Source organism: Microtus pennsylvanicus, chromosome 5 (genome assembly GCF_037038515.1).
Source record: "Microtus pennsylvanicus isolate mMicPen1 chromosome 5, mMicPen1.hap1, whole genome shotgun sequence".
In the NCBI taxonomy this organism is placed as follows: domain Eukaryota; kingdom Metazoa; phylum Chordata; class Mammalia; order Rodentia; family Cricetidae; genus Microtus; species Microtus pennsylvanicus.
Genome location: NC_134583.1, coordinates 137,557,134 through 137,584,398, shown reverse-complemented (window position 1 = coordinate 137,584,398; position 27,265 = coordinate 137,557,134). Strand labels below are relative to the sequence as shown.

Sequence of the window (27,265 nt, the reverse complement as noted above, 5' to 3'; positions counted from 1 at the left end):
CCTTAAACCTCAGCACCGGCCACACACACACACACCAACAGCCTTGGAGGGTCTAAGCCCTGTCTGTGCTGCTCCTGTACAACAAGTAGGAATTCACCATCTGAATCAGCATGGCATCATTTACTTAACAAAGCAGCAGCCACTTCAAGTGAGCTACAGCATTACACGCCACTTCTGGGTTTCGTGGAAGGACATAATTGCAATCATTTGGAATGAGGGAGAGAGAAGCAAGGAGCGGTTAGGGTGAGCACTCAGAAGCAGACTGTCTTTGCTGAAGGGGGCACTGTATAGAATAAGAAGCTAACTGTATACTCACTGAGGCCCTCACAAGCATGTGAAATCATGCCTCCATCCCATCATCTCACCTGTATCCCCCCAAAAATATTCAAAACATTCACTTCCAATTACTTCTATGTGTGACATGCATGCCCCGTGACTCTGCCCTTACATGATGTTCAGGAACTCTGAGGGTCACAGGTGGTGGTGGCAGCTGCAATTTAGAATATCCCTACCATAAAAGGGACAAGGGGCAATCTTCAGCTAGATGTGTACCTGTGGGGCTAGGACTTCTCTGAAGCAAGTCCATCTTAGTAAGCAGAGCACCTGCTGGGGACATCGCACCCAACACAGGCACCCTTGCAGTTCAGACTGGGCACTGCACAAGAAGCCTAACCAAAGCACTGGGTGGTGGGGCAGGGTGCGATGGGGTTCGCTGAACTCCAGTCACTTCATAGGCCACAGACAAACACCCACCCAGAAGAAAGGACCCCTGTTTCCAAGCTGCACACAGATGTCATACAGGTAACATGAATACTGTCGTCTAGGGTCATATACATGCTTATACATATAGCATGTGTCGCACAGGCTCAGTGTTCCACACTGTACACACATGATCGTTACAAATGCATATACATGATCAGTCAACAGTATGCAAGACACATGGCCACACCCATGTTGTCAGACCCACTTCCCAGAGGCCCAGACAGATTTCCTATTCGTCCTTGGCTTGCACTGAGGACAAGGTCAGCAGTCCAGGAGCAGCACCCCATGGGTGGTTCCTCAGAAGTACCTAGACCTCCAAGACTCTTTCCTTGAGCACAGAATTTAGGGAACAGGCAGGCCCTTGAGCAACATACTTTGTCAACTCCCTCATGCCTCATCCAGGATGAGACCACTCCTAGGTAGCTGGGATTGACGGTAAAGGCGAGACAATATGGAGTCTCCGGAGTGATGGAGAACAAGGCAGGATTGACTTTTGGTCTTCAATGAGTGTGCTTGTCTGGGAAAATAGGGAATCTCTGCTAGGAAAATACCTAGCTCCTGCCCCTTAAGACTCTGCAGCTCCAGAAGCCAATGTTGGGAGGGGCAATCAGAGGATCCATCCCTTCCAAGTAGGACCTACTTGCCCAAGGAGCACAGGGGAAGCATCCTGAATGCGCTGGGGACATTACCCTTTAATGACCTTCCTGGGGAAGTCTGAAACCTCCTCACCTCCCACTCTCCAGTTCAGCCCAGAAGGAGAACCAGCAGCTCCAGCCTGCACAAGCAGGTGCCCTACGGTGGTAGTGCACAGAGGAAGCCTGCCCAGCCCTGGCTACCTCCTATGACCCCACGACCCCACGTTGAACCCGGGGGGGGGGGGGGGCTCCAGTCCAGCAGCTCACTGACCTCTCCAACTCCTCGGCTGGCTCTTCCTCTTCCTCTGGTTTGGGAAGGAGGAGGGGCATCCACGTTCTCTGGGGAGTAGAGCCCCGCGAAGTGACCCCGTTTCACAATGAAATTGAGCTGCCATTTTCATCTTCTTCCCAAATGTCAGCAGCGCTAGATCAGATTAGGAACTAATCTCTTGCCCAAATTCATTTCCGAACAGGAGAGGTGGCTGCGGGCGGGGCGGAGGTTTGTTGTTTCTTTCCTTATTCCCACTCCCCCCTTCCACTCCCTGTACCTGGGGCGGGAAAGGCGAGTACTAACGGAAAAGGAGTGCTCGGAGGCTCTTAAGGGACTCTAGGAAGGCTGGGGCACCTAGGGGAGCCCTCCTTGGGACAGGCAGCAGCCATCAGGGCCTCCGCTCAGCAGCAGTGGCATTTGTTCCCAAATAGCTCCGGCAGAGCAAAGCCCCCCCCAGGGGGGGGGCGTCCAACCTGGGCTGCAAAGAACCAGAACCAGGGACTAGAGCGCTCAGGGTCCTGGAGATAGTTGCTGGAAGGGACTGTACCTTACAGCATCCTCCCTTTTATACTGATGTCGCTCCCCTACCTGGCCCTGGCATTCCCCGGTCATTTTGCCTCCCACCCCAAGGGCGAGGGTGGTAAAGGGGGAGAGGAAAAGGAATTGTAACCTAAAGAAAGAGAGAGGAAGCCGGCAAATAAACAGCCAAAGGAACTGGTCAGTACCTTGCAGGAGGCCTCACTTTACTGAGTGACCAGAACACAGCCGTTGGCCTGAATACCTAATAACCCCCAAGTGAAAATTCCCCCATCTAATTTGATATTTGGTTCTTTGCAGAAGCTATAGCCTTCGTAAATAATATACAAAGTAAGAAACCTAATCCCGCCTGCTAGAATGTTTAATTCATCATTATGCGAGCTAATTGGAAGGTGATTATATGGTAATTGCTCATTAGTGGTGTATATTTATCGCTGTACCTTATGTCAAGGCCATGGGAATTGTGTAGACTCTGTTCTCTCATTTCAAGGATCAGTTTCAGAAGCAGGAGTGAAGCAGGCAAGATCAGGTTCTTCCTGACGTCAGGGTCCACTCCGGGCTGTGGAGACCAGGGCTATATATAGACCGGGAGGTAGCTGGGGACAAGAGCAGTTCCGGGTCCTATATATAGGTTCAGTCACCGAGATCTGGGGAGTTGCTGATAATCAGGCCACAGCCAAGCATAGCTGGTCCTTCCGGCTGATTTTCCAAAAGCGACCCCCAATGCCCAGCCTAGGCACAACTGGGGCCCCTCAGGTGCGTCTTGGTCCTTGGGTATATTCTGAGAAGCCCAGCGCTACCTAGAGGTCCTCTGGAGAGTGCGCAGATGGTCAGTAAGAGTTGGGTGGGATGCTCAGGTTTGGTTTGAGGTAGACTTGGAGATGGATAAGGAATTTGGAGTGATAGAGGCCTAGTTTTCCTCCCCCATCTGATCCCTGGGTCTTTCCCACCTTCCTGACTTGTGTCCAAATTTCTCTCCAGTCCCCTTCTCAGTGAAGTGGGGAGCCGGCTCCAGGACAGTACAAGTTGGTGCCTAGGGAGCGGAGCACAAAGTCTCTGGGGCGGGTGATGAGCCAGGACGAAGGAACTGGAAGCATGAAGAAAGGAGGGGTGTGAGTCCAAGCCATCCCCACAGGCTGTTTCTGGGCTGGAAACTTGGGAGAGGTTGGAAGGCATGTTTGAAATCTCTAAAGTACAAGAGGACATCTCGGTTTGCAGGGGTATGAGGAAGGGACAAGGAGGCAGAGGAAGCCAGAGCTTCCGCAGCCCCAGGACCAGACTCTTGGAGACTGGGCTCCAGGAGCACAGTTTTGCACGTGGTTGTGATCTTTGGCGCGCTCTGGCGCCCCCTCGTAGGAGCGTGATGGCTTTTGCCCTCCTAGAGACCTCAGGCTGCTGCACAGGCACCGGCCCCCAGCCATCACCAGGCACCCCGACTTGCAGCCGCGAGGAGGGGGGTGCTCCCAAGCTCCCCCGCTGGGCAACAGGCTCTAATGAACAAAAGGCCAATTAGACGCTGAGGCGCGGCTGATAAATGGACCTTTCGCTTTCAAGCGTGGCACCGCTTCGGGTTTCCTGGCTCACAGGGTCGTGCCTGGAGAAGCTGCCTCCCAGAGCCGGGTCACGGCTGGGGTCACAGGGTTCTCAAAACTCCCACTTCCCCCTCGCTATGAGGCTGGTTGGGGAAAATAAATCAGGGGGCTGAACTGCAAATTCTGCATCCGGGCTCGGTATCCCTCCCGGCTTGGTGGCCCAGCACTGTAGGCCCGCATCTTCGACCCCGCCCGCAGCTGCTCCAAGGCGGCACCCAAATAAATCAAGAGCTGATTGCAGAAATAATAGAGACCGGCCTAGAAATAGATGCACAGTTTCGAAAACCCGCTGTTGTTTACTGAACTCCAGGAGCCGGTGGTGCACTTTGAGAACACCACCCCAACCCAAGGTGCCACTTTTCTTTGTGCATAGACCCCGAAATACAAAAATGCTACTCTAAGTGCTGGTCAAGGAGGTTCATCAAAGGAACGCCCCACTCAGACAGGAAGAAGTGTCCCCGCAAGCCACACACACCGCACTATCCTCTAAAATACAAACGAACAGGATTCCCAGATGTCCTGTGTAACCAGACTGGTCACAAATCTAATAATCTGCAAGTTCGCACCTTAATAGGCACTTCATCCGCAGCGCTTTGACTACAAGTTCTGGTCCTAACTCAAAACAGTCTAGAGGCACAAGGGAAGACGGACATCTTGGCACAATCTATGCAGGGAACACTAACCTCCTCGGTTTCTGACTAAAGCGAACGATCGCCACACACGGGCTAGAGCTCTAGATGGGAACGTTGGATTGAGTTTCCACAATTCACAAACATAGCTCTATGGTGGACTGAGACATACACCTATTGCAAACGTACAATCACAAACCTTCGCTTAACTCACCGATATACCGACTTGCAACTGCCCACTTGCAGACAGTCCAGCCTGGTCCCTATCTTACCTAGCGGGGGTGCCCAGAGCCAGGCCTCCGAACCTCCAGAATCCTCCTCCCCAACCCCACAGTGTGCCCGGGACTTTGTTTCCTGAGACTCGAGGCGGGACTGGGAGGAGCTGAGGTTTCCCTAGCCGCGCGCAGGCCAGAGCCCCCTTTCGGCCCGGACCGCTTTGCTTGCCTCTCAGGCTGCCACAGTCCGCCCCTACTACAAAAGTGGCCCGGCAGGTTCCGGGCCTCAGCCAACGCGCCCGCTCCAGCTCGGTTCCACTGCCAGGAGCAGAGTCCCAGGGAACTGAAACTCCATACACCCAGAACGTTAGCTTGGAACAGCGACTGCTGGAAATCCAAAGTTTCTGCCAGCACCGGAAGATTTTAGTTGCTTCGGGAAGGTGTGTGTTCGAAGGAAGAAACACTCAGCCCAGGTGTGTGTCACCGGAGAATGTAGCTCTGTCCCGCTTCCACTTGACCCTATTAGGGAAAAGGAAACTGAAAACCTGGACTCCTGAACATTTTTTTGGCATAGGGGACAGGGGGACTAACGGGGAGAAAGTCCCACAAATATGTCATCAGCTTATAACCTACAAGTCACAAGGAAGATGTGGGGCAACCAGCATACAGTTGGCTGTGCTCTGAAACAGCAGCAGCACAGCCCTGAATACCACGCACATAGAGAGCCCTGCCCAGGAGCATCCAGGCTTGGCACCTATGAAACACGAGTGGGCACACAGCTCCCACGGGATACAGCCAAGCTTGCGTGCATAGCAAAAGGGACGGGCCACAAAGCGTATGCGCCCCCTGCTCACCCTGCCCCAGTCCTACGCCCAGATAGGCATCGTGGGATGGCATCTCGCAAATATTTATATTCCTCAGCGCCACGGCAGCCCGCGCCCACATTAGACGCTCTAATCCTGCCACTTTAAATAGATGAATTAATAAAGCAAACGAGCGGCTAATAAGCTGACTGTCCTGCCTTTTTGAGGAGGGGGGAAGGACTCGAAAGTGCGCCAAATTTGTTTGCAGTGGATCAAGGCGAGCCGCCTCTGCTTCACTTTCTTTATCTTAATTCCGACTTGAAAAGATATAATTATCTAGTTTGAACAGAGCGGCTATCAAATCCTTCTTTGGGCCGGGAAGGGGGGTGTTGGAGTGGATTGCGGCTCTCTGAGCCGCTCGGTGCAGCCGGAGATAGCGCGTAATGAAGATGTGGAGGCCCGAGATACAAAGGGCATTAACCTCATTAGCATGAAACCTTTTCTTCCTACCATTGTGGGACCCTTTCAGCCGCCTAATCCCCCCTATTTTCAAAGCTTGGTTTGTAATAAAGCTTTTAGGTTTTTTTCCCCCTCAAAGCTAATAGTATTCTCTGATGATTTTACTGCTGTCACACTGTATAGGACATTTAGGAAAAATTCTTCACCACGCCCCCTCTCTTGTGCTTAAGTTTAAGTATATGGTTACTGCAGAAAGCTTTTTTATCAAGATGGGACATTTCTTTTAAGAAAGTGTCAGCCTCAATTTTAACGAAACTGTTCTCTATACTCAAGTCGTTCTAGATTTGGGAAGGTGGGCAGAATGAAAATGTAACCTGCCCTGTCCAAGCCAAAAGGATGTATATAGTTCAGGAGCCGAAACTGACAAGCACTGGGTTGAACTCTAACAGTGCCCGTAGGTCCCGCTGTGGAAGCAGCCTAAGCCCCAGCGAGTCTATGGAATTCCCGGGTTGCACCTGTATCTTCCTGAAACTATCTCTCTGCCTGCGGTCCCCACAACACAAACCTCAGAGAAGGGGTCTCTGTAAGCTGAAAGTATGAGCAACCAGGTCTACCCAGAGACCAAGACCAAGGGGAGAAGGGTGACAGAGATACTGGGGGAGGGGGAGAGAGGCAGAGAATGAAATCTACTTTAGAGGAGGGGAGAAAAAAAAAACAGAAAGAAAAGATTCCATGGTGCCCTCTAGTCCCCACCCGTGCACAGAATGTCTAATCTTAACTTTTCAAGGCAGGATGTTAACAAAGCTTGTATTTTTGCCCTGCATTGTAACTTGGCCTTATCACAGTGTAAAGGGTGGGGGAGATTGTCCTAAATTATGTCCAGGCAGCCCCCCTGGATCCGTGGATTAAGAGATTAAAGGAGACCACTGGGCAAGGCCTCCTCTTTTCCCTTCATATTCCTGGTATGATAATTGCTTAAACTGATTTGCACTTTCACAAAAGCTCACAGGACGCTTTGTAGCTCGAACAGAACAGACGAGGTTTCTCTATCAATGGAAATAAAACTGATTAATGCAGCGTATCAGGATAGGAAGCAAATGAAGCATGCAAAAAACAACCTCAGACCCCCAGAACGGGGAGGGGGAGGGAAAGGGAGCGAAGTTTTCTTTGAGAATGGTTACAACTTTTTCTTTTCTGTGTTAAAATTAAGAGTGGAAGATTTCTCAGAATGTTTGCCTTATAAGGCGTCTGGGTCCTTTGGGCTCATCCCCATCTCTTTCAGCAAATTAGAGGAGAGAGAGAGAGAGAGAGAGAGAGAGAGAGAGAGAGAGAGAGAGAGAGAGGAAAGGAGTGAAAGAGGAGAAAGGGAAGTTGACAATGTGTCCTTGAGGGGTTTGAAGTCGGAAACAAAGTTAGAAGCCTCAGAATTCGGGTTATAAGAGCTTTCCTGGAGAATATTGTTCAACTCATACTACATTCTAAACTTAAAAAAGAAAAGAAAGAAAAAACAGAGGTAAAGAGGAGTAAAAATTTTCTTTCAGTTTTTTTTGGGGGGTGCTGGACTTGAAACTAAACTCCTTCAACGAAGTTGCTTGGACAACTTCTCACCTTTCTCTCTTCTAAAAGAGTTTGGTCATCTTAACCATCTCCCTGGTCCATTCACACGTCTTTAAAATACTGCTCCACCAAACCCATCAGCCTGGCTCATTTGTGGGTGGGGAGTCAGGATCTCTAGAGCCTAGTTGAAGAAGGACCACACTGAACATAGAGAGTCACTTTTGTAAAGATCCACTTCAATTTCCCAAGACAACTACTCTGAGGGCATATTGATAAATCTTTATTGACAAAATATTGACATTGACATACTTCTTGGAAGTATATAGTGTGTTAGAATTCTAACAAATTAACACAAAACACAAAAATATTTACATTCTGGTATAGAAGACACTAAGGAAGCATTTGTCACCCTCTTTAGTAAGTCTATGGTCTTGGAAGAGAAGCTCAGTGCTTGAAAACCCCCATGTTGTTGGCCACACTACCACCACCCTGTTAACTACAGTCTTTCCTTCCACGTTTGCAACAGACAGTCTTAAAGTTCTGAACGGCCATCACACCGGGTGGCTGGATGGATGCAGTCAATTTCTCCAACCACTGAAAGGAAAGGTTTTGGTGGCTTTAAGTCTCAGAATGCTAGGAAAGGAAATATCCAAGAAATAGAATTAACTTAGGTTTTTGTTGTTATTGTTGTTGTTGCTGCTGTTGCTGCTTAACCCCAGCATAAGTCCTGATTCTTCTCAGGGGCACCCTCCCCCGCCCTCCATCCCAATCCTGCTCCCTCATTCTTCTGTAAGAGGACCACTATCTCCGAGCCTACTTCATTTAGCTTTCACAATCACTTTGACAACAGAAGGTATCAAAAAAGTGTTTTTACAGACTGCACAGTTCTCAGAAAAAAATAAAAATACACAGAACCTGTCTTTAACAGAAAAATAAAATTACAATTTATATTTTTAGACACCATTCTCCCAGCAACTGCTACATGCAATTCAAGTTTTTGAAACAGGTGTAGGATGGGGCTAGACATGGAATTTTGTGTTATTTCTAATTAAAGATGGGGGAAACACTGTGAAGTGCAAAATTAAAAGTCCTGTGCCTTTTTTAAAAATCACTATCGTTTCTAAATGGACTTTGATACGCGGAATACCTGCCAATCATCTCGTTTCCCTGGTTTGGCATTTGACTGACAGCTTCTCTTGTCAGAATGTGCCTTTGCCTCACAAGGAGGACGGGATCATTCTCTCTCTCTCTCTCTCTCTCTCTCTCTCTCTCTCTCTCTCTCATTCTTTTCCCCCTTTCTTGCTCTTTCCCTCCCAGTCTCTGTCTCTCTCACTCACTCAGCTGCCTCTTTAGACGAGGGTTGCACGTTGATGAAGGGGCCTCGGTCCTCTGCCATCTCGTTCGTGCCTGCGCCTGGTGCGTGCGCAGTGGCAGCGCTCGGTCCAGTGCCCTTGCTGTCCAAAGTCTGCTGCGAGCCACTGCTAAGATTCCCCTTTCTCCCTTTCTTGGTGAATGTGTGTGCAGTTTGGTTTTGTTTTGTAGGGTTTTTTTTCTTCTTCCCCTCCTCTCCCTGTCTCTTTTGCTCCATGCTGTCCATTGGTGTGGGATTAGGTTTGTACTTTTAATCGTCTGAGGTCACATCTATTTCCTCCGGACTCGCCTGCTTGGTGGCAATTCTCCACCGATTAATGTGGTGTGTCCCTTTTTTCTTCTGTTGAGAATCTGAGCCTTCTTCCTCTAGCTTCTGCCTTTTGAATTTCGTCCTCCGGTTCTGAAACCATACTTTTACCTGTGGGGAAAGGCAAGCGGGCATCGTTAGATGCTTCACGGTGCCTTCCTACCAAACACCAGAGGTCTGCCCCTTGCCCAGGCCTGACCACAGCTCCCCAGATACATACCCTAAGGGCTGACCACTCCTAGGTTTCCTCTCTGAGAGCAAGGAATGCAGGTGAGAAGCCTAGTCCCCTTTCCTTCCAAAACCTACCAAGGAACATTTCCCCAAGGGCCACAGTATCCTCATTGGAGTCATTTCTCCCATGCACATCCCACTTAGAGCAAAAGCTTTTGGCAAAGCATGCAAAACTTTGTTAAAAATAATTAAACAAGGAAAAAATAAAGAAAAAATAAAGTATGTTTCTTGCTTGCCCAGCCAGTGATTGCAGAAAAGACCTCAGTCTTTTTAGCCGGGCCTAATGTGCTTTCTATTTTCTGTCAGTCTGAAGTTGCTTAAATATAGCGCCTCTTCTACCAGGCCAAGGCCTGCATAGAAGATAGGGGTTTACCTGTACTCCGGCCTTGCTGGGGGATACTGGCAGGTGAGCAGGATTAGAGACCCACCCAGAGGGAGCCCAATGGACAGCGACTTTACAGGCCTCACTCGGGGCCTGCTGAAGGGAAAGCTTCAGGGAGATTGTGACTTAGGAAGGAAGTAAAAGAAACTGAACAACAGGAGGGAGAAGGAGAAGCGCCTCTTCCCTCGGCTTCTGTCCAGCCCCCAAACAGGGTAGGGTCAGTTTCAACTTCAGTCACATCTCTTCCCTCTGGACCCTCCCTGGACCTTGCAGCTAAGAGTCTCTGAGGTTGAAGTCAGCTGCCATCAACTGCCCCGTGGGGGAAGTTGAGTGATGCTCTATTCAGCAGCATGGCCCAAGTTTGCCCAGCAGTGTGGTTACAGAGGAAGAAGACAGTCGTGACTGCAGCCCTGCGCCCTAATCGCGGTGGCCCCGTCAGAGCCCTTGAGCTCCTGAGATAGCACTCCATTCCCACCTTTAAGACTTCCAAGAAGTCCTACTTGCTCTCCCCAATGCCCCTGTCCCCCAAAGTGCAGAGCCTGAGCAAGGCTGAGTTTAATTTGCTTTGAGTTTGCTAATTAAGGGGGAGGACAGTTCACTCCTCCAACCCCCACCCCTGCGTTTGCCCAAAGCGTGCATCGGTGCACTCGGGGCTTGACACGCACACAAAGACTCCAGGCAGTGTGGGCAGCGAGGCGGACAAAGACCATCGCTGCCTAGGCTGTCCAGGAGAAATCAGCTGGGCCTTGCCTTGTGCCCGCCCTGCACAAACCCGCAAGGTCTTCTTGTTATTTCTTACAGCCCGTGGAGGGGAAACTTTTTTTAAAAAACAAAAAACAAAAACCCCCGATTTGAGCTTCTCAGAAAAAGCAGTACAACTTACTCTGCCCCCAAACGTTACTACTGTTTGCTGAGAACTTTGACCCTGCCTCGCATCTGGGAGCCCGGTAGCGCCTACTGTAGACCGAAACCCCCTCCCTGCCTTGGGACTAACCCAAGCTAGGCTGCCAACACTTGCAGCGCAGGGAAGACCCTGTCCCCTAAGGCTATCTCTCTGCGAACTGTCTAGTCTAGTTTTCAAGATCGCCCAGCCGCCTGGCCCCCGGCTTCTGACTCCCCGACATTCCCTTAAGAAGAATAATCGGGTGGGTGGAGAATCTTTCAGAACGTGTATCAAAACCATTCCCTACCTTCGCCAGTCTTGAGCCCTAGTCACCAGAACACCCTGCTGCAATTAGCCACATCTCAGATCCCAACTGAGCCTCCGTGGTTCTCACCAACACTCTCAGCAAAACTACAGAGGTGGGTTGGCTTGGATTTCCCGGGGCCTGAGCAGCGGAGCAGAAGAACGAACTCATCCCTGCAGCTCATACTACCCTTACATCGCCAAGCACCTGGAAAGTTACAGAACCGAAGCTCTGGCATGGAATACACTCCACGAACCCTCTCGGAGCTCAGCAGTGGTGGATGTACCGGGCTCTGGATGGGGTACCCTAGCTGCTGGGCCACACTCACCTGAGTTTCCGTAAGGCTGAGGCTGTGCGCCAGCTGCTTCCTTTCCGCTCCCACCACGTAATGATTCTTCTCGAAGGCGTGCTCCAGCCTTAAAAGCTGGGACGGCGAGAAGGCGGTTCGGATCCGCTTCGGCTTTCGGGCCAGAGCGTTGTGCAAAAGGAAACTCTCGGGACTTGTGTCGTTCCCTGCAGGGTGCACAGCAGAAGTACCATTAGGGGGCCTCCCAGGCCCAAGTCGCGGGCTTCTCCGGAGCCGGGCTGGCCCAACGTAGTTCCCTGGGCCTCTGACTAGTCCGCAGCGCCAAACCCGCTGGTCCGGTGGCACTCCCTGGACTTTTGAAAAGGACACCGGCTGAACGGCCTGACCCTGGTCCCCGGGGCTCCAATCTGGGCGGTACCTAACTAGCGATTGTCTCTGAGGTCCTCCGACTCCGGACCTCCGCAGGCTCCGCCACTGCCCTGGCACCGCAGGCCTGGATACTTTCATGCCGGGTGTGTCGGGAGCAGAAGTCAGGAGGATAGAGCCTGGGCGAGGAGATTGGTGCCCATCATCCAAAACTAAGAATAAGAATAGATTACCTAGTTTCTAGCCTATTTAAATTTTTGACTTGAGCGTGGAAAGAACAGCGGGACTCTACCCATAGTTTTCTCGCGAATTTATTCAAGAATTTTTGTCTGCTATCTCGCTGGGAAATTGCAGAGGCCGGTTTAGACGTTGCAACCGGGCCAGAGGCGAGGATGCCCGGTTGCTAAGGCGACTTCCTCTAGAGTACTCGGTTCTGGGGTTCCTGGGCTGCAGAAAGCTAAGAGTGGAGAGTGGAGGAACAGGAGACTCGGGGTGACTGAATGAGTTGAGTACTCGCCCGCAATGTTCCGGCCTACAAAGATCGGGGCTGCTCCTGATGTGGCGGAACGACCAAAAACATAGCTGGCCGAGAATGGGGAAGCTGAGCCCTAAACTTTGAAGGCAAGCCTGGGGTATTTCGGCTTTTCTTATTAAAGAAAGTAAATCTATTCACCAAAATCCAAACAAACAAACAAACAAAAAAAAAAACCAGCCGGTTTTCCCAGCGGGGGTGGAGGTAATTTCAGTAGTGAACTGAAAGAGAAAGGTGTATTGCTTTCGTTTGTGTTTTTAGTTTTTTTTTGTTTTTTTGTTTGAGGGTTTTTGAATGTATATACATATGTGTATATATAAAATGTTGAGGTGGCAGCTACCCTATTCTAGACTCTGAGAGTAACGCAGCCCCTTGGTAGCGATCCTGCCCCGCCTGAGTTGGGTCCTTTATGATCTCCATCGACAAACTAAATACTCGAACCCTTTTCCTAAACTTTTACCTATCCTACCAACCCCTACCCAGAAGCAAACAAAATTAATAAATTGGAAATTAAAAAAAAAGACGCCCAAACAAATTTCCCATTGTCGGGCCTTCTTTCGATTAGTTTTTTCCCTTTTCTTTTTCTTAATTTCTTTTTCTTTTTTAAAGAAAAAAATCAACCAAACAGAAACCAGCCGAAACCTTCCTTCCCGCCGCATCCTAAGGGGTCCCCCAGTTAAACAGGTCGAGGGGAAAGTCAGTGGAGCTGCGGAGGTTTCTACTTGCTCTGTTCCGCCTCTCCTCGGGCCTCCAGAGCTGGAAGAAGGAAACAGTTTGCGCTGAGGTTTCGAGCATCCCTTTGCCTACATAAAGGATTTGAAGACCTAAAAGTCTCTGGTCTGGGCTGGAGGGGCGTGGAGTGGATGTAGAGTGGAGATCAACAGTCCAGTAAATCTGGCCATGTGGCCGGGTTTGAATCCCTGAGATACGGTAGATCGGCCTGGGACACGGTTCAGGGGACCAGAATTCTGGGGACCTTGTGGGCTCAGGCTTATTGACAGCGGACTTCGCCCGCAGGCAGCTTGTCCCAGCCAGCCCTACCCCGGCGCATACCACCGGACACCTCGTTCGCGCCCCTTTCCAAGAGGTTAAGTGGTGGACAAGTTAATAACCCAAACGAACCTCGACTTCAGAAATTGGGGACCTACGCGACGCGGGCCCCTCGCTCCCTGGTTTGAGAACTCAACACCCTGACTAACCTCTTCCCAGGCCTCCAGGAGAGCCCACCCGGAGCAGGCCCGGCCCCGTTAAGGAGGCAACCGGAATGGCGCGCTTCAGCTCCGCGACGTGGCACGTACCTTGGAATCGATGACCCAGATATCGGTAGCGGTGGATGAGCCAGGGATAGAAGGTGGATGGGTCCCGCTGCTGCGAGGCGAAGAGGGGGTGTGGCGAGTGCGAGGAGGGTAAGGGGTGGGCGGCCAGGGCGTGCGGCGGCGGCACCGGGTGCACCGGCACGGCGGGGTTGGGCGGGTGCGAGACCGCCTCGGCGAACACCAAGTCCGGGTTGGAGTAGACGCCCCTGCCCGCGGCGGCGGCTGCAGCGGCCGAATGGAAGCCGTTGAGGAACGGATTTATTGGGCTGGAGTTGGCGTAGCTGAGCGCCGCGGGACGGATGGGATCCTCAGAACGCGAGGCAGGCAGGGGACTGTCCTTGGCCACCAGCGACTCGATGGTGAAGCAGCGCTTGGGAGCCGGCTGAAACATGCTGCGCCGAGGAGCGGGCGCCCGGGGCTCCCTGCTCCCGGCGACCGCAGCGCGCTGCCTTCGTCGCCCGCTGCCCACGGCGAGGACCGACGAGAATTAGGGACTCGTTTGTTTGGGGTGGGGGTGGGGGGGAAGGAAAGGAAAGAAAGGAAGGAAGAAAGAAAGGAAAGGAAAAAGGAAAGGAGGGGGGAGGGGGAGGAGAGGCAAAACCGAAGATCCCGAGAATCTTGCACCAAACGCGCCCAACCTGGAGAGAGGGGGGAAAAATCCTTCCAGAAGAATTTGCAGGCGTGGATTGGGGTAATATTTTTTTGAGCGAGATGGCGTGGGGGGAGATTGGAGTTAAAGGCAGGGAAGGGGGGTTCTCGGGGGAGGCCAAAAAAAGTTTTCTCTCCTTTGCAAAAGGCGGGCAGGGCGCCCTAAGTCCAAGGACAATCCATGGAAGTGTTCGCTTCTTCACTGGTAGTGCAAACGATTTGTTAGTTCATGAGCCTAATTAGTGCGGGGATCACATAAACAGCTTCCTCCGAAGCCTGGTAAATGGCTTGATGATTGGTCGCTATTACTCGCCCTGAGGTGGAAGGGGGGAGACTCTTTAAAGTGCGTCAGAGGGAGGCGAGCGCCTGGGAACCCGGAGGCCTGGATCCCGGCCCAGAGTGGAACGGAGTCGGCGCCGCTGCCCCGACTGTGCCTCCAGCCGCCCGCTCGGCCGCCGACCTCTCGGTGCCTTCGCCAGTCGCTCCGGGCTAGCTCCCTCGCTCCCTCGGCGCCCGCTGCGGCTTCTCTCCTCCTCTTTGGCCTCCTCCGCTTCCCTCTTCTCCTCCTCTTCCTCGTTCTTCTCCTCCTCCTCTACCTTCTCCTCCCCCTCTTTCCCCACCTCCTCCCCCTCAGCCACCGCCTCCTACTGCACTAACACCACTCCCTCCGGGGCACCCGGGTCCCTGCAGAGTCTTCGGCCCGCGCAGCCTTTGCTGCGGACCCCTGGATCCTAAACCTGCGGCGCCGGCACCGAAGCTGCTAGGACCGAAGCACAGACAGACGCGCAGATTTCTTCACTCCCAGAGCTCCACTGAGGCTGTCCCCTGCCGCCTGACGTCCAGGTCACTGAGATGGTTTCGGGAGTCCGGCGAGGGTAAGCGGGCGGGGACTGGTTGCGGACTAGGGCTAACCCGCTTCACTCATACCAATCCCCACCCCCAGCAAAACTCCCGAGGTTTCCTAGGCGCGAGGAGGGGGGTCCTCCCACCCCTCCAACCAAGCGTAGCTTCGAGGTTCCAGGGTCCACGCGCTTGCAGTCTTTGACCCGGCTGGTTCGTTTGCAAGTGGAAACCTGAGAAGCCAGCTGTGCTTGTACGGTAGCCGCGGACTTCCAACTCTCACCCTAGAGTTCCTGCTTTTCCTGTCCTGAGGGCATTCACCTCCTTCCCCAAAACAGTTCTCTCTGGGATACGTGGGAATAATTGGGAAAGGAGTCTTGGGTCCTAGGTCAGAAGCTGAAGTGGTGATTGTGTTTTCGTTCCGTTGTCGTTAGAAGCGCTGACATTGTTACCATTGTTGTTGTTATTAGTACTATGCCTATTTTTATTCTGACATCTGTGGTCCCAGGGATGGGTTGCTCTGCAAACCTAGGTTTCGCAACTAGGCACTTAGGATCTCGTCTCCGGTCCTAGGCCCTGTCCGCATTTTCGAGCTCGCCTTCGGTTTTGGGATGATTTTAGGGCCCACTTCTCCCGTCCCCATTGGCTCACGCTGTGGCATAATTATGATCACATCCCCCAGCCTGCTGGCGCTGCTCTCTGTTTATTGGTGGTTAAAGATCTATTATCTATTCATCAGCCGCCTCCCCCACCCACCCACCCTTTGCCAATTACATTCTTCTAAAGTGAAGTACCAGCAGGTATTTTGCACGTTTACAATTAATGATAAAAAAATTTTTCCTGGCCTCCTTTAAATCTATTACTCCCAGGTCGAAGCCATTTATCCTTAAGAGGGATAAAATGTCTGTGTTTGGTGACTAGGTTGCCTGAGACCCGGGAGAACTAGCTCTGCAGAAGAGAGATGTGAAGTCCTCTAGAGGGAGTGTGAAAACCGTCTGATTCCACCAAGGGTCTGGGCCTTAGGACGCGCCAGGAAGTCCGGCAATAATGGGTTCCTTGCCAGCCCTCCCTTTGGTTCCCATTTTTCATCTGCTGTTGTTTTGGTTTTGAGTGTTTCTTGTAGCGTTCCTCTGAGAAGGCAGAAGCTCAGGGACCTCTAGGTAGAGTGGGATTTGAGAAAAGAGTTCCTGGTGTTGTTGAGGCTCCAGACAGATTCATTTAGAGACCACAGGAGCTACTTTTGCTGCTCATTCACTTCGAATCCCTCCAGAGTGTTCCAGTTTGTGCAAACACACTCAGGGTTAACCCAGCAGACAGGAGTGAGCCTCAGCTTTGCCCTCACAGTGGTATAAATCTGCCATTGCCTTGGACTTCAGACCCTGAACCACCAGTCCTTTGGTCCTGGACCATTTTCACCTTCTTTTCTAGGTGGCCTTATATCTTTATCCTTTTTCTTGGTAAACCCAAATATTGTAGGCATTAGATCCAGCACTAAAGAAACGGTGGTCACTGAAGGCCACACAGTCCTCCAGGCTGAACTATCTCCCCCAGGTCTTATCTGGGCTATGGAAATAGAGGCTTCTAGATGCTCAGGCCTCTGAAGTCTGAAGCCCAGGGAAGGGCAGAAGTCTTAGAGTATGCCTAGCCAAGCAAGCTTCACAGAAACTGGGGGTTAACTGGGGGCATCTGAAGCTAGGAGCAAACACACCCATTTGTCACACCGCATATCCTCTAGAGGAGGGTAAGAAGGTGGGACTGGGCCTCCAGAATGGGCCTGGAACTCTGTGGAACCACGTGTGGTCCCTCAAACCCAACCCTACCCCTGAGTTAGCATTCGTGAACGTAGCTGAGGGTATCCCAGTTATTGACTTAGAAGGCCAAGGAATCTAAGCCTGTCTGGCAGATTTGATTGAGACCCTCATCGCGTGGGTTTAAAATGGTTGGCCTTGAGTGCTTCATATGTAGTTGGTACTTGTTCATGCTTCACCTCTTTGGGCCAGGATGTGCTGGGGGAAATGTTCTAAGGGAATGAGCGCCTCGCTTCAGATAAGGGCCCCCTTGCCTGAGGAAGTGACATTTCAGCGATTTCGTGGTATCCTCAGCAAGCCACCAACCAGCCTCTTGCAAACTGCTCATCTGGCTCTAGGATTGCGGGTGGCCTGCAGGTGGCCAGTGCTCTTGAACAGCAGGTTTGGTCCCTGAGCACTCAGTACCTCCGCTCAAGCACCTGAACCTTAGGGGGCTCTGTGCCACTCCCTCCTCACCTCTGCGGAAGAAGAAAAGCAGGTTCCGGTGAGTTGGGCAGGGTGCAGAAGCCCTAGGAGCCCAGTAATCTATGCTAATTCATGCCTCCAGCCTGAGGTGCCCCGGACGTGTGGCAGAATTAACTAGAGAGTAACTCATTGACCACACTGCCCAGCAGAGGCACCCAGGGGCTCTGGGCTTCAAGTCCAGCTTGGAAACCATAGCTCATAGAGGGAGACACCGCTGACTTCTGGCCTAGCAGGATTCGTGCCTCCTTTGTTTTTTGAGGACCCAAGAAGAAGCTGTTTGGCTAAGTACCTGTACAAACTGTTGGGGTTACCCCAAATCACTGAGATTTGAATATCATAGATTTTGCAGGCAGAGGACTAGAAGACATATGTGATCAAGATCTTGTATGTGTCTCTTACTGAACAACCTGGATCAACACCTCAATCTCCCCTGACCTCATTTTGTTATATGTAAAATACAGCCCTTGTGTCTAGGAAACAGACTGTAGCAGTGCCCGGTGAGTTTCTGGATGGCAGCATGATCAAAGTGTTCTTTATCAGAGTGAAGGTAATTACACAACCAGTTTTCAAAACTGTACAGTACAAAGTGAATTTTTCTATTTGTAATTATACCTAATAAAACTTCCCCCAATTGCACTCATAGCTTCTTTGTGTGACCTTCGGTAAGCTATTTACCGTCTTTGCCTCTTTTTGTCCCCTCTTCCTCCGAATGGGAATAAATAGCAATGCAGTAGAGTTTTGGGATTATTGCAAGAGATAGGCAAAGCAAACTGTAGGGACAGTGTCGAGCCCATAATGAACATTAATAAAAAGTCGACTCCTCTCATGGATGTTGTTGTCATTTTCTGGCCCCAGCCAGGGCTTCACAGACTGAACAATAAAGTTGTATAAAGACATTCACACTAACCCCACCCCTGGCATGCTCCCCTGTGCTGCCCTCAAAGGCCATGAACTTCCCTCAGGAGGTGCTCGGGATGAGAGCAGCCTGGTTTTTGACTCTGTATCAAAGGGCAGAGATTTTGGGGATCCGTGATAACCATTTGTGGCTCTGAGTTTCCAGCAGGGCCTCTACTGACAGAGAAGCTGAGCCCTCGTCTTCACCTGCGTGGGTGCTAGGCACCAGAAGTGGCTAACATCCTGCAGCTCTAGCGTGTTGGGGTTCCTGGGATGTCGTTAGCACAAAAGGCAGAATCAGTATCTTACAGGTAGTTGGGTAGGTGAGCTTCGGCATTCTTTACATTTTCCTTAGTGCTGTGTTGGTGTTTGGACCCTGTAGTGCCCCAGCGTGGTGAGCAACACTGTTCACCGGTGGCCTCCAGGCTTGTGTAAGGTGTCCTGAGAAGGACCAAGCTAGGGCTGGCTACAAAGTTTCTCCAGGTCTGTAACTGTGATCCCGGTCTCTTCTATCTCTGAAAGCTAGCACGGCTGTGGGAAAACAAAAAGGAGAATAAAGACCTTAAAAACATTTTTTAAAATTATCACGGTAAATCCCTTTCTGGCATCCTCCCCAGAGTTCTCTCGCGAAGCCAGCAAGGCGGCCCAGGGTGCAGATCCACGTGTGCGCAGCGGCGCCTAGCGGCAAGTGAGGCGCTCGGGCGCGGCGTCCTCCGAGTTTGCTGAAAGTGTTACGGGTTGCGCCCACTGCCACCAATCACAGTCCAAACCAGGGGAGAACCTCTGAGGAGGCTCTTGGCGACTGAGAAGGGAGGGTGACTTGATCTTGTGTCTCACCTGCTTCCGTTGGCTTCAACTCAGCTCCAGAGTTCATACTTGCGGTACTTTCCCCTTCTCTAAGAGCAAGGCTTTCCTGTAATACAGGGAACAGGGAGCAATGGATAGGTACCACTCTACCGAGATCTTAGTGACTGGGACCATCTAAGCCAGGAAGATAGCCAGTTGTGGCGCAAAGGTGTTCACAACTCCATGCTTGAGGACCCAGCTATCATTGCCCAACCACTGTGGCTTAGAGAATGGGCCTTGTGGGGATCCTGAGTAGAATTAGAACTGGGGTTACAGGGTGCAGCTCTCCTAGATGTGCGCCCTCTTGTGGGGGGCGGAGGACAGCCCAAGATAGGGGACTTCTTGATTACTGCACAGGGGCAAAGTGCCACTATCCACAAACCCACAAGACAGGATTGGGCCGCAGCAGTGGGGCTTTGGTGACCCGTCCCGTCCCCGCCACTAGACACACGAGGACCTCATCTTTCACAGAGCAACCAAGCTCCTCTCTTGAGATGCAGCAGTAGAAACTGCATAGAGTCTTCTGGAAACCCGGATGGTATGTAGACGGCCTTGGAGCATTGCCCTCGGCCTTACTGCTCAAAGTGCAGACTTGGAGGTGCCCACCCCAGAGAGAGAGTCTCCCCGGATCTCGGCTTCTGCTGTGCTGGGTGATGGGGGGGGGGGGGAGATGCACTGTCAGTGAGAGACCCTCAGTTTCTGGGTCTCTGGAAACCATCCTATTGTAAACCCCAGCTGCAGGATGCCACATTACTTCAGGAGACACACCAGGAACTTCAGGCTCATCAATCCTCAGCACACACAGCCCTGATGATTCGTTATTGAAAGCAAAGAAATAATCAAGAGAGGAGGGGTGTCACCATTTTTCTCCATCAGTTGCCTTCAAATTAAGGCCAAGCAAGGCAAGGAAAGCAAATCTTCTCACACACAAGGACACAGGAGCCAGGGAACATGGACAGACTTGCCCAGGTGACTGCCCAGGACATGAAGCAGCTCTGTCTGCAGGTACCTCTGTGTGATAAGAGTGTGGCATCCCCCAGTCACCCCAAAGTGGCTCCTCAAAGGCACATATAGATCCAGGGTGTGTGTACAGGGTGTGTGTACTGGGCTCTCTGGCAACTTTGTTCCCAACTGCTTTTGAGCTCTCCTTGAAAGCTGGGGAGAATGCCACAAAAACTTGGGGAAACAGATCCTCTGCTGTGTGGGCTTGAAGAATGTCCTTTCACACCTATGAGTCAGTGAACTTCAAAGTGTGGTAAACGGTAAGATGCCCGCTTTCCAGGTGAGAAAACTGAGAGTCCCGCACTGTGCCACCTTGCCATCTTTTGACTAGATGCATTGGTTAGTCCCCAAGGAGCTTTGAGAATCCCAGCCACCCTTGCCACCCAGTATCCAGAGCACACTCTCCAGCCAACTTGAGAGGTCAGCAAAGAGTCTCCATCCTCAAATGGGTCACCCAAACTGGCCCAGTTCACAAGACCTGTTCATGCTGTCTTGCATCGTTGTGACGCTGGCCCTTGATTGCTTGCACTGGCCCACCATCTGTCCTAAAAGTCACATTTCCCAACCCAATGCCTAAGAGTTAGAAGTCACAGGATGTGGGTAGGGACCTCTGCGCATCTGTGGGTGGGAGAGCAGCCCTATTGCCTGTGTCTTTCCCCGATGGAGATTCAAAGGGGTCTTGAAACCTCTTCTAGTGCCCACAGAACATCGTCAGCCCTAAGCAGGAGGCAAAAAAGGGACAGTAGCTGGGACTTTCTTGGCGCTTCAGTTCTGGCTACATACCCATCGTGGAGACTCCTGTGATACCCGAAAACACTATCCCCTTCCAGTATCTACCCTTCGCCAACAGCTCTAGACTTTGAAACAGGTAGCCTTATGACCTCTTTCTAGGGATCATGATTCTGGTTCCGGTGCCCAAGCTGCCCGTGCTCAAGCCACACTCATAGCGTTCAGACACCCCCCCCCCCCGTACATACAAACTGAACTCACTGGGCCTGGCTTTCCTGTTCGCATCACCCTGTTGCAGCGCAGGGAAGCGCGGTGCAGCTTCCTTTCCACCGGGGCTCTGTTCTTCACCACCAACCACTAGCTGTTAGAAGAGAGGCCGTCAGGGAGTTGGGGTGCTGAGGGGCCTCTGGGGGTGCCACCGCAGCTGCAGCCCGCCTGGGCTTCTCTGGCCCGCAGTGAACACACACCCCTGCATAACAGGGCCCCCCCGAATGCCGCAGCCCTCCGCTTAGCTGGGCTGCCAGAGGCTCGCCCCGAGCTGCTCAACAAAGGGTGGCATCGCGGCGGCGCGAGCAGAGACCGCATTGGTTCAATATTAGCTTTTCATTCCAGTCTATTGTGCCCATCTGAGATAATATTGACTCTGAGGTGAGAGCTACAGACTGCAGGGCTTGTCTAACACTCCGCCCGCCGCAGGGCGCTTGAAGAGAACCAGCCACCAAGAGTTAAAGTGATTGCAAATAAACGCTCCTAGCTCTCGCTGCTGGGGTGCTGTCCGCAGCGCCTTCCGGCCTCGGACTCAGGAGCCGGGTGTTGGACCAGACCCGCGGCAGCTCTAGGCCTTCCGACGTCCCCTTAGAAAACAGAAGGCGCTCTTGCTTTAGGCACACATACACAGCTTCCACTGATATCGAGGTTCCAGACCTGTGTGACTTCGGAGAAAAGTAATTCCAAGTGTTTCAGGCTGCAAGCCGCCCCATTCGACTCCGTTTCCTCCTTTCAGGCGGCGTCCTTCCGGGTAACTTTCCGTAGAAGAGATTCTCTAATTTCTCCTTCCCGGGAAGAGTAAAAGCACGCAGCACCTACTAAACCGCTTTACTTTTGAGAGCGCCCTTAATATAATTTTTCTAACTGTGCGTTTTACTTTGCTTTGAAATTCCTTCAGCCCGTCCATGGGTCTCGAAACTGCTTTTTCCACCGTCGCGCTGAAGGGCCTCTCCAGCATTCAGATCTTGCAAATAAAGATTCATTTCAAGGTTTAAATTGGCTGTAAATGTCTATGTTGGTTAAGGGAGAGTTAAACTGTTTTTGCGCGGCAGAAACAAAACACTTAGACATATGCTCTAGGGACCAAACAGGCTTACGGTGACCTCCCGCGTCATTTTTGAAATTTGCCCCCTCCCCCCAGTTAGATTTTGATCCTTGTAAGAAATCCTGCCATTCCGTTATCCCAACAAGAAACTAATCTTTGGAGGGATATTTTAATCCATCTCGGAGACAGGCTAGACTCTGGGGAGTTAGGATAGGTGAAGATCTGTGGACTCAGCTTGCGCTGCAGTATCTAGACCTAGGTGTTTTCCTTTCTGTGACGTAGATATAAAACTCCAGCACACCGTGTGTGTTACAGAAGAGGTCACTGTGTTTCATACACAGGACCTATAACTTATTTTGTTTGCATTATATACTGTTTACTATATAATACGTATTGATTTTCACCAAGTGTTGTTTAGTTTACGGCATCTAACTTCTAGGTTATTTTATGTTCATATTAATTATCTAGTATTTGTTTTATACATTATATGAATTATACATTGTTCTGGTAGATATTTGCATGTTCTATGTATTTGTGTGTGTGTGTGTGTGTGTGTGTGTTTAACCTCTTTGTAAGCGAGTATTTGATGTTTTGGTTTTTGTTTTGTTTCCATCTAACTTTACAAAGTCCTAACCGAAACCGCTTTGAAACCAGCTATAAAATACCTTGGGGTCCAATTGCATTTCCAGAAAGAGGACTTGGCAGTGAGGAACAGCAGGGCCGTTCTGGTCTACCCACTCCCGAGGTAGCCTCCTCTACTCCCTGAGACTGTAGGAGTTGGTGTGCTTCTGAGGATGGTTATTCAGGGGTTCCCAAAGTTATGCCTTCATGGCATAAATTAAAAATTACTTAGAAGAGCAAAGCACATGTTCAGCTGGAGCATCTGGGAAAACAGGGGAGGAGGCCTCTCACCTCAGGTTCCGGGCTCCAGGCAACAAACAGCTGGGCTCCAAGCAGGGAAGAATCTGCTGCGGTTGGGGGGGGGCATTGCAGTCCCGCAACCCTCTAAACCCCAAACTGTAAAGCCCGGCTCCAAAGCTTTCCAATTCCAGCCTGGTTTTCAGAGAAATTGAAGGCTAAAATCAGGGTTGAGCACATGATCGCCCTACCCTCCACTCTCAACCCCCACAGCGCCCTCTCCGCAAGGGCAGGGACAGGTGGGCCCAAGGAAAATAAAAAGATTCAGCTGGGCAGCGGCAGAGGTAGGCAGCGCCATCAAGCACGTGATGAGAAAGGCACCAAACGTTCCAGTATGAACAGCAAAGTGGTAGTTGAGAGGCCTGGGTATTGTGAAGGAAAGCTGAAGATGCTCCCCAAAGAGCAAACGGGTGGGCGCCCTGTTAGCTGACTTGTTTTTTCTTAAAAGTATCCCCTCTCCCAAATGGTTATCTGTTGCAAACATTTTGTACCAAGAAACAGTGAATTTGGCTTCAGCTCCCCATGTCTAGCAAAAACCCAGGAATTAGAGAGGCCCTTATAGCCTGCCTCTGGGACTTGGAGAAAGGTTCCTGTGGATGTGGATGTGAAGGAGATCCTAAAGGGGCCCCTAGGTCGGTGCTAAAATGAGCTGGGGGAAGGGAGAGGATTGTGACCTCTCATTGCTAAAAACAAAACAACCAACCCCTACTTCTCTGGGCTGCCTTCTCTGGGCCCGGCTGCTTTGGAGCATCAGAAGAAGCCTTCCAGATGAGGAGAGCCGCAGAGTGCCAACCATGTGGCCGTAGCGCTCCCCCAGATGGCCTCGGGCAGGCCTATCTGGCCCATTTTCTCAGTCCAGGTGATCCATCTTGTCCATGTCCAGCATGGTGGAAAACTCCATTCTAATTGTGTAAGCATCAAAGCCCCTTGTTCTGAGCCCCCATGGCCCTGATTTACAGGGCATCTGCTCAGGTGTGCTGGAAGATAGGGTAAGGTCAGTTTCTTTTCTTGTCCTTGCTAGGGCATCTTAGATGAGAGATAACCCATTCCTATCAATGATAGTTCTTGTCTCAGCCACTGAGCTAAGCACAAAATACACATAACAATGCATTGAAACAATAATCACAGCCATTGGATGCTACTCCCATTTTCCACGTGAAAAACTGAGGCTCTGATAGTCACACTGGTCCCAAGTCTCTCATACACACATAGTTATAAATCAGTGAATTGGAATTCCTGCACAGCGCTGTAAGAGTCCAATGACTTTTCCTTTTTCTTCCCACCTCTAATTCACTTACAAAATACCCTGTCTCCCCAATAAGAAAGTAACCTGATTCCAATTCATGACCTTCCCCAAGATACAGAGCCTGGATCCCAGAGTGCTTACTCCTGATCCAGAACAGTCAGTAAGCTGTTGTTACAGGAACAGCATATACTACTTGTATCCCCTTTCCACTAGCCATCATCACCCATTTTAGAGAAGTGGAGACAGGCTCGATGGGGTTCTCAGCTTGCCCCCCGTCTAGCCAGACTATGCAGAGTCCCGGCATCACCCTGCAGTCTGTGTCAACCCCCCCCCCCCCCGCCAGCCCCAGTTTTGGTGGTTACCGCATATGGGACCATTTAGCCAATGGAGTTGGGCTTCCCATTCTGCCAAGGAGTCAGGAGGCTGTTTTTCCTCCTTCATGTTTTGAGTGTTCCTACAAACACTGTGTCAGGATTCCCAACTTGAAAAGTGTTTATGCCTCTCCTCTTTGCTCCTTCTCCATGTGTACGTGTCTGTATTACAGAGACACAAGTACACAGGAGAGGAAACTCTCCCTTACCTGTTGTCAGCTGGTCTACAGGTGAATTTATCGGTTTGATACACAATTGTATCTTTTTCTCTGCTACCATTTGACTCAAGCATACCACTAAAACCGAAATGTACAGCCAAGATTTTAAGACATGGGGGCATATAATCTTTTTTCACAAGTAAAGAGTTTAAGGTAGGCAGAATCTTTTGGTCAAACTGTTCCATGTTCAAAGACAAAACCAAGAACCCCAACCAGAAACACAGAGCTATCTGACCAGGGGCTGATGTACTTTGTTGCCCACTTTTCCACAAGAGCCACGGCCCTGTGAGAAAAACTTTGTTTTCTTTGTTATTATAAAACTAGATGTATAGTTTTATATTAAACAAGATTGAATAAAGAAATCATTAACAGTCTCTGAAATTCCCCCTACCCAGAAGCCACCATTGCCCTACATTTGGGGTTTTGGAAAATAAATTAGATTATGTCTACATGTTTTGCTATTGTTCTAGTGGATAAAAGGAAGGAAGGGGAAGGAACAAGTTGTTCTGCTTACATGAAGCTCATACCCAGCACACCCGCCAATGCTATGGGACTCTGGAATTGGACTGGCTGTTAAGACTCCTGGAGGAGCTTTTCAGGGGCCGGAAACACTTTTTAACCGGATTCATTCGGGTAATGGCAACAGATGCAGGCAGTTGCCAAAAATCAAAACTCATCACACTTAAGACGTTAAAGTATTTTAGTGCGATTTTTTATACTTTAGCAAAAGAAAAGAATCTTAGACAAATGCCATAGCAAAAGAACATACTGGAAGGGTAAGGACTCACCAGAAGACAGGACTGTTAACCAGTCAGATGCTGGGCTCTGGAAAGCCACCCCACCCTTGCAGTTATCGAGAGGGCAGGCAGCTAGGCTGCATCCTTCAAAGGGGACACAGTTGCCAGACCCCCTCTCCTTTGATTTCTTCCCCCAAACCCTCCGTCCCACACTGCACTTCTCCACAGAGTCAAGTTAGGTCAAGACTTAAACCGCCAAGGATTCCAGAGACCTCTTTGTAGTCAGTACCTGGCATAGTCTGTGTTGTCCTTCATAAAACAAATTACATGAAGTGGTTAGAAAGCCACCACAGGCCCATTAATTATCTCCTTAGAAATTACAGAATTTTAAGTTTGATAGGAACATAAGCATACTAACAGAAACTATGAAAAAAGCGAAAGCAACATTCCTTCACTGCCCCCCACCCGATATATCTGTACGTGACAGGCATTGGCTGGCATTTGGAATTCAAGGATGAAAACTCCCATACTCCACTTCTGAGGAGCACACTGCCTAGCAGAGGAAACCCAGCTGGTGCGTAGTAAACGATGCCACCTTACAGGTGGGAGAGGCTGCCACCTTTTGTCACTGCTCTCCGGGGGTATTTTTCCTTTTCCAAGGCTGCTGGGCATGTTGATGGTTTTTAATTTTGCATTATTTGAAAAGTAGTGTGAGGAAGTTGCCCCTACAAAAGGCAAAAGGAAAAAATATCAAGGGCACGTGAATACGACCCAAAAGAACTGTCTGCAATGGGTCTTGCTGAGCAGAGGCAGAGAGAAAAGCAAAAATCAGGCTCTGGGGAAGAAAGAAAAGACCAATTTCCCCCCAAAACCCCAAAGAGTGAAGCTGGCAGGGTGTCTGCGACGTGCCATAGAGCAGAGTGGATTAAGAGCCTTTGGACCTTTAGAAGCATGGAAGCATGGGATCACTTGAAAATCAGATATTTATAGAAGTTTTAGGTCATTTTCACTCCACCAATGGAGCATTTACCATTTACAAGGAAATCTGTAGTTGACCTGCAATTAACAAATTTAGTCAATCACAGTGCTGGCCCTCAAGAGCTGGGGAACGAGACAGCTAACTGCTCTTTAATGGGATCGGTGTCCAGATGAAAAGCACCCAGAAGAAAGCTGCTGCTGTTACCTTTGAATGACTCAAGGCAAGCAGACGCTTCCCGTGGCATTTCCAAGACACTCCTGGAGGTGAAGGAAGGCTGTTCAGGAGATTCTTTAGGGGCCGCAAAACTTGGTGCCAAGTGTGTAGGTGACTGACTCTAGGCAGGTCGAAAGGACTTGTGGGACAAGGGACAAATGGGATCAATTATTTATTGAGTTTTTTTGGGCATGAGGTAGTTGGCATATAGTGTCACATTTAAATATCACGAGTCCCTTCAAGGGAAAGAGTGTGATGTGTATGTATGGGTATGCATATATGAGTGTATGTTTGTGTACATATGTGTATATATGTGTGTACGTGTATTTTATGTGTGTACGTGTGTGTGTATCTGTGCGTTCGCCCTCCCTATTTTGCATGTTTAAAAATTAGGACTTGGACCAGGGAGCTGCCTTATCCTATAAAAATCCTTCAGTACAAACCTGATGACCTGAGTTTGAATCCTTGGAACAACCAATATAAAAACTGAATGTGGTGGTACCTGTCTCTCATCCCAGCTCTCCTACAGAAACATGGGATGCAGACACAGGAGAACCCACGGAAAACTCACAGGTCAGCT

At 50.5% G+C, this 27,265-nt stretch overlaps 1 protein-coding gene across 2 annotated transcripts; it reads right to left on the bottom strand.

Moving 5' to 3' along the window:
- Positions 1–7,724: 7,724 nt before the first annotated feature.
- Emx2 (empty spiracles homeobox 2) lies at positions 7,725–14,510 on the bottom strand. 2 transcript variants are annotated; one of them, XM_075974553.1, is made up of 3 exons: positions 13,442–14,510; positions 11,267–11,451; positions 7,725–9,249 (listed from the first exon to the last, which is right to left on the bottom strand). In XM_075974553.1, the coding sequence occupies exons 1-3, from the start codon at positions 13,848–13,850 to the stop codon at positions 9,082–9,084; spliced, it is 762 nt and encodes a 253-aa protein (XP_075830668.1). In that variant the 5' UTR covers positions 13,851–14,510; the 3' UTR covers positions 7,725–9,081. The 2 variants fall into 2 exon arrangements, with proteins under 2 accessions (XP_075830668.1, XP_075830669.1); XM_075974554.1 differs by lacking the exon at positions 11,267–11,451.
- Positions 14,511–27,265: the final 12,755 nt, after the last annotated feature.